General features: G+C 54.3%; 1 protein-coding gene across 1 annotated transcript; it reads right to left on the bottom strand.

Annotated features, from left to right (window-relative positions):
- Positions 1-2,851: 2,851 nt before the first annotated feature.
- On the bottom strand, positions 2,852-6,685 carry LOC118981748 (butyrophilin subfamily 3 member A3-like; the record flags this gene model as incomplete). The annotated part of the gene is made up of 3 exons (XM_037038573.1): positions 2,852-4,180; positions 6,231-6,257; positions 6,662-6,685. Coding segments are annotated over 3 exons (767 nt in total), but the record flags the coding sequence as incomplete, so codon positions are not given.
- Positions 6,686-7,302: the final 617 nt, after the last annotated feature.

Raw genomic sequence — 7,302 nt, 5'->3', positions numbered from 1 at the left:
CGTTGATTAGAGTCCCAGGTTCCTTCCCATCACTATTGGTTCCCTGGACATTTTCCTTTATTTCACTTTGTATTGCCTTCATTTTTTCATCTAATTTGTGAGCAAATTTAACCCGTCCTCTGAGCTTCATGATTACCAATGTTTTGAACTGTGTATGTGATAGGTTGGGTACGTGTTTGTCACTTAGTTGGATTTGTTCTGGAGCTTTGATCTGTTCTTTCACTTGGGCGTTTTTTTGTTGTTATTGTTTTTATCTGGCTGCCTGCTCTGTATAAGGGGTGGAGCCTGAGGTATTCATCAGGGCTGGGCAACCCACATGGCTGAGTTGTGACACTATGTGGGGGAGGGCCCAGAGGAAAAAATGGTACTTGCTCTGCTCTCTGCCTGATTTCAGTTACTTCCCCTGCTACCCACAAGCAAAGTGGGCTCTTCTGGTACTGGTTCCCGGGTGGGTGGGCTTGTGTGCATTCTAGGACCCTGTAGGTCTCTCCAATGAACTCTCCTGTGGGAAGGGGAGTTTCTCCTGCTGGGGTCTCAACCCCCACAGGTGTTTTCAGTCAGAGGTTTGAGGCTTTATTTCCCTGCTCTGGGACCGGGGGTTGCAAGATCTGGCTTGTCCCCAGGTGTTCTTTCTGCTTTATCTGCTCCTGAGTGTGGGACCACCTGCTCTGCCAGTGGCTGCCTTGCCCGCCCCGGTCCTCCCCCACTGCTTGGCCGAGAGTCCTCTCTGCCCAGCTGTCCCTCTCAGACCCCCCTACCAGTTTGGATGGATGTTTCTTCCTTAACGCCTTCGTGGCTGGACTTCCATGCAGTTCGATTTTCTGTCAGTTCTGGTCCTTGTTTTTTGTTTTTTTTTTTTAATTTTAAATGGTTGCTCTCTTTCTTTTCGTCACGGGAGGAGGCACAGTGTGTCTACCTACACCTCCATCTTGGCAGGAAGTCCCAACCCTCTCGTCGCCCTTTTAGTGAAGCCTTCCCTCACCTTTGTAGTTACATCCCAGCTCCCCTGCCTCCAGCCCTGCAGACACTCTCACCTGATTCACTTTTCTACAGCATCATCATCACCTGACATCATAGTGTAACCAGTTATGTTACTGGTGGCTTTAATTAAGTTTTTTGAAGATTCCCTTCTGTTTCTGTACAATGTGAGACCCTAAGGGAAGGGGGGTTCATGCATTTTGTTCTTGATTTACCTCCTGTTTCAAGAACTGTGCCTTGAATGTATGTGATCCTTGTAAAGTGTTTGATGAGTGACTTTAGGAGTGTTTGTAGCTATAAACTGTCCTAGTCCTGTGTGTGGAAAACCCCACGGGCAGGAGTGGAGGCCTCAGCATCAGCACCACCAGGTGCAGACAGCCCCCTGCCCCCACCACTCTCCAGGTGTGTGACTGCTCTGAACACACAGACTCAGCTGCAGCATCAGAACCACAGCAGGGAACAAGGATCAGATTTACTCTCAGAGACGAGGCTCCGCCTCCTGGGACAGGAGACTGATGCTCCCTGTGAGGAGGGGAGAGGCCTCAGCTCAGCTGCAGCCTGAGCTCCTCAGGGTCCAGGACCCTCCCAGCCCTGGCCCTCCCCCAGCCCCACTCAGGCTCCCAGTGTCTGCTGAGGGTCCTACCTCCAAGGTATAACCCCCCAGAGGGCATTCCTCACAGACTGGTCCTGGATAATCACAGTCGTGGTGACCCTGTGGAGGCCATCTGTGTCCTTGGTCTGAGCTTCCTCCAGGGCGGGCATCATCTCACCATAGGGGTCCCTCCACACTGCGTGAGGCTCGGGGTACCACCCTGTGGAGGTGCACTCCAGGCAGACGCCCCAATCCTCGTGGCCCTTTATCTCAATGAGGGGCTTCGACCCTATACCTGGGAACAGACAAATAGTCTAAACTACCTAATCCTAATGCATGTGACAGATGGGGACCCTTGGAGATCACTGAGCAGAAGCAGGGGTGCACTTCGTGGGGTTCCATCTCCTCCCCTGCTCATGGCCCCCCTGAGCTCACCCTACTGCTCAAGACTCAATGCCCATAGCTCAGCGGACACACCCACTCACTCAGCCCTCTGGCAGGGGGAAGCCACGCTGAGAGGGTAGAGGGGATGCTCCACCAGTGTCTCTGGGGGGGGGGGGGGGCAACGCTGCAGCGACCTCATGAGCAACAGCCGCACCAGCAGTGACTCCACAACTGGACCTCTGTTCCCATGTCATTCCCTTCCCCTGACTCGTTCCCCCACATCTGTCCCTGGGAGAATGATCTCAGCTGTTTCCACCCTGGAGTGCTCTGGGCTCTTCTGTCAGCAGCAAGAAGGGCCACCCCGGTCCGGTCACTGCAGGACACTCAGCCCTGCCAGCCGTCAGAGTCAGCAACACAGTCGCATCTGTGGGTCCCCCAGAAAGGACGCAGCCTGTTGCACCTGACTTCAGATTCGTGAGGGCCATGCTGGACCTCTGACCTACAGAGATGTGAGACAATATATGTGTGTTGTATTCGTCCATGAGACGTGAGGTTGTTCATCACAGCAGCAACACTAAACCATGACAACGAAGATATTGTAGAAATGTGCCAAGGAGCTAACCTGTGAAACAGCTGAGTTAACTGAGGGACATAAATCTAGAAAGACCTCCGTTGAACCTTAAGATTATTCACAAATTTATTTAACAAATGTGACCTGACACCCACATGTGGGGGGAGGGGACACATAATGAACAGTCACAGTGACCATGAAGATGAGGAAGAGCACCCTTCCCCCGGGACCCACAGGTGACAGGAACCTCGGAACATCAGTGGGTGATGAGCGGTGGGTGGCCCTGTCCTGGACATGGGTTCCACCACCCAGTAACAATTCCACTGATACCCGTCTGCTCCCTTCCTCCCACAGTCCTGCTCACAGAGGACCTTCAGGTGTGAGGTAGGAGTTTGGGTCTATTCTGTGCTCACAGGTCACAGGTTGGTTTAGAAAGTGGTCACTGGTCCCTTCTCAGGCCTGTGTGATTGGGTCATTGTGAATTTATCCTCTGGACGACGGTGTCCTGCAGAGTCAGTCTGTGAAGGGGTGGACCATGGCTGTGACAGTTGACCTTGAAGGATCCAGGAGGGGAGTGGCCTCAGAGTCACCTCCAGTGACCTTTCCCCTTGGTGTCCTGGGAGGGACCCTCAGGGCTGCCCATGATCCTGCCCAACAGGACAATGGGCTGCAAAGGGACAGGGAATGGACATCATCCAGCACCACTGTCTTTGTAGGAAGGACAAAGGACATTGACTTTGCAGCTTCCCACAGGGGGTTGTGAGGATTCTGAGGGAGAGTCACCTGAAGAAGTTAGCACAGCCCTAGTCCATGTGAAGTCCCCTATAAATGTCAGCTCTGGTTGTTCAAAGCTGGCGAGTTACCTCTGGAAGCTGACTCTTCCTGCCTCTGTGTCCTTAATCCCATGTGGAAACATCGAATGAGTGTTAGTGAAGTCCGTCACTCCGTATGCTTGTAGTAAGTGATTTCCTGCTGAGACGTTTCGAGGTTCAGGAGGCCCTCAGCTCCAGGCTGGGCAGTGAGAAGCAGAGACGTTTCTTCAGCCTGAGAGTCCCCATTCCCGTCAGCTGAGCCCGGGTCCATGGGGATGTTCAGGGAAGGGTCAGGCACCAGGGACCTCCCCACTGGTTTTTGCGGTGGGCAAATAATCAAGGGAGTAGGTTCCAAGGTCCAAGTCTCAAAAACAGGCCTCAGAGGCTCGGAAAAGGAGGTGTGTGGGAAGGTGAAGATGTGAGACCCATCGATGGCATTGTAGAACGAGACCTCCCCCGGCTCATAGTCCAGAAAAACCCCCACCCTCTCAGGAGGGTGGACAATTGTCAGTTTCGTCCGAGGGTCAGTGAGACCACGGTAGTCACTCCCATCAGACCTCCTCATTCCCCAGAATCCATTCTCAGGTATCATTTTAACAGGAAATTTCCTCTCCACATTCTCCCTACACACCCCGACACACCACTGTTTCCTGTCCCCGACATTCACCTCCCAGAAATGTCTCCCTGACACGAAGCTCTCACAGCCCAGCACACAGTGATTCCCACAAAATCGCCTGGGGTTGTCTGGCAGGTCCTCCCATTCCTCTACCCACTTCAGGCTCCTCTTGTCCTCAGAAATGAGGAAGGCGCGGTGCGCTGTGTCTGTGTCCAGAATCACGTCCGCTGCAGGGGGTTCGAGATGGGGTAAGGTCAGCCATGGTGCCCAGACATCAGAGCCTCAGCCTTCAAGGCCTGGGTCTGGACAGGAGGCTAAGTCCACAGCCTGGAGCCCTCAGCCTGCCCTGGACGTGACCCTCAGCCATGCTGAGAGATCCCCAGGTGTCTTGTGTTTGCTGAGGAAGGGGAGTGAGCAGACTTGGGGCCAACTCTATTGTGTTTGCATCCCCAAAATGTCCGTGCCCACCAGTGCTTTAAAGTCACATGGATTTAAGTGTCAGCCCTGGCTGTGCCCCTCAGGTGGGTGATGTCCTTTTCTGCACAGTCTCTGTCTCCACAGATACCAGCTACAGAATATCTTGACTTCAATATGCTGTCTGTGAATGGGGGTAAAACACTAATCTCTGTGTTGGAATAAGAAAACTGAGTAGTACATTTAGTTGGAGGCCAGGCACAGCAGAAGTGCCTGGTGTGATGTCAGACTCCATGTCCATTCTGTCCTCAGGGCCACGATGAAGCTCTAAGGGCTCTGGGGTCCACTGTCCCCTGTCCCCACCCCCTCTGCCCAGGAGTGAGTCCTCCATGGATAGAGTCCCTGGGCTCCTGGACTCTGGTTACTGTTGGGTTTGGCCAAAGCCAGGTGCGGGCTGAACACGGGAAGGAGGGAGGAGAGGAGGCTCAGCGCTGACCCCCACGCCCCCAGGGAGATGCTCCACCACAGCACCCTCTTTCAGGGGCCCCTCCCTGAGCCCCAGCTGCCTCCTCCAGACCCCAGTGAGGCCTCCCTGTCACCCTGTGCCCTCGGCCCAGGGGTGGTCACAGCTCCCACTGCTGTGAGCCCTGGGGGATCATGTGTCCTTGTTGGTTTTCCTTAATGCCACCCAGCCGGTCACTGTGAACACATCCAGCCCCATCTCTGTGTCATGGGTTTCTTTCACCTCTTCCTGCTGTGACCTCTGACCCACCTCACTGTCCCCAGCCAGCTCACCAAAGCCTCTGGGTGACAATCGTTCGTGTTCCTTACACACAGGTGTGAGCACTTTTGTGTGTTACAGCCAGAGAGAAGGGAGCACCAAGGTCACCTCCACACTGGTGATCCTGTGGATTATAAAGGATCACCTGTCACAAGGCCACCAGGAGGAGTGGCTGGTGCTGCCACATTCTGTGTCCCTGTTCCTGTCAGTCACGAGTGCCCAAGGTACAGTGTGAAGAAGGGCTGTGAGGGTGTGTAGTCAGTGAACCATCTGGGCAGGTTGCGGGGTCCTCTGTGCTCTCTGACCCTGAACCCCTGAGAGTGAATCCGCCCACAACACAGTCTGTTCTAGTCCGAGGAGTTGCCTGCCTATTTCCAAGTCTTAAGATGCCTTCCACTGCCCTGACCCCTGTAGCTCACTTGGATGTGCTTCATCCCACACAGCTAAAGGTTGTAGGTTCGATTCCAGGCCACTGCACATGCCTGGGTCCTGTGTCAATGCCCAGGGTTGGGGGGCGCACTAGAGGCAGGGGGTCGATGTTTTCCTGTCACATCGATGTTTCTCTCTCTCTTTCTCCCTCCCCACCCTTCTACGTATAAATAAATAAATAAATAAATATCTTTACATGAAGGAAAGATATCTTTTCCTCACTGTAGTCAGTACCATCAGACAAACACCCCTTCAAATAGGCCTTCTGTTTCCTGTGGGTGTTCTGACCAACACACAGTCATCACCCCACTCAGTCCTTGTCCCAACCCTCACAGAGCAGGAATGACTGGAACTCGCCATAACTGGAGGACACACAGGGGCAGGAGGGGCAGGAGCTTGGTCAGGTCACCCCCTCCCTCTCCCTCCAGACCCTTCCTCCAGCCCCAACCATCCTGCCTCTTCCTCCCACAGAAAACTGTGGACCCCAGGACAGCCCCTGTCCATTGTCTCTGGGTTCTGGGCAGCAGGTGGGCACACCTTTGAGATCACAACTTCAGGTCACACCCCAGAACTGTCCCAGACAAGAGTTGGAGAGAAAAGGGGGAGCAGAGGCCCTCGGGGGCTGTCCTGGGGACACAGAGTGATCCACTCACCAGGCTGGAAAAGGGCCATCTTCCACACTGGAAAGAAGGAGACATAGAGAAGGACAGGTCATTCTCTCTGTCCTCCCCACACCCACTGTCCTCACTGAGCCTCTTCCCTCTCCTCTCCTCAGTCTCCTCCAATGTCCACTCTCCTAGGCTATAGCTCTGCTGACCAGGCTAAAACCTCTCCCAGTGCTGGGCTTCCCTGCCTCAGGCTGGGGCCTCTGGGACAAGGACAGACTTTGCCAGGTGTGGGCGTGTGTGTCATCAGGGTGAGGGGACGCTGGGTCTGGAAGTTCCTCTCTGAGTGTCCAGACAGGAGGGGGTGGTTCACCCACAGAAAATGAGTCTCTGAGCGGGATGTGGTCACCCAGCAGGGAAAGGCCGGACGTGCTTCCCGCACGGGAACCAGGAAACCAGAGAGCATCAGACTCACTCACCTGCATAGGCCTGAGGCTGATCACCTGCAATGGAGACAGACAGTCACCAGAACTGACATTTCTGAGTGGGTTCCTTTCTGTCCCTCGTGCCCCCCTGTCATCTTCATGTTTACCCCCCACCCTCCCCACCTGTCCCTCTGCCTGTTCCCTCCCTGGCTCCGCCTCCTCTTTCCATCAGCTGAAGCTCAGGACCCCCAGGTGCCCTGCAGGGAGTTTCCGAGGGTCACCACACAGCTGTCCTGTCCCTGTCTGTGCAGCAGTCACCTCACATCCCCGCTGTAGCTTCTAAACTTTCAGTTACCTTCAGTCAACTGCAGTCAGAAAATATTAAATGGAGAATTCTAGAAGTAAACAATTCATAACTCGTAACCCGCCCATGACACTGAGAAGTGTGAGGACATCTTCCACTGTCTGCTCCAACCTGCCCCTTCACGAATCCTCCCCGAGTCCAGCAGGTCCACCCTGGGGATCCCCTCCTTAGTCACTGAGGAGCGTCTCTGGGACAGGTGGATGGTCCCAGTATCACAGCACTGGTGGTCAGTCACCCCATTTTAGCCAGGAATGACCCCAAAGTGCAAGAACAGTGACGCTTGCAATGCCTGAGAGCCAACGGGAAGCCTTCCTATATGTGAAAGGGAAAA

This window comes from Sturnira hondurensis, unplaced genomic scaffold (assembly GCF_014824575.4).
Source record: "Sturnira hondurensis isolate 20B ecotype Veracruz unplaced genomic scaffold, ASM1482457v3 Scaffold0024566, whole genome shotgun sequence".
NCBI classification, from domain to species: Eukaryota; Metazoa; Chordata; class Mammalia; order Chiroptera; family Phyllostomidae; genus Sturnira; species Sturnira hondurensis.
The sequence above is the reverse complement of the archived record's forward strand: the minus strand, read 5'-3'. Positions and strand labels throughout refer to the sequence as shown.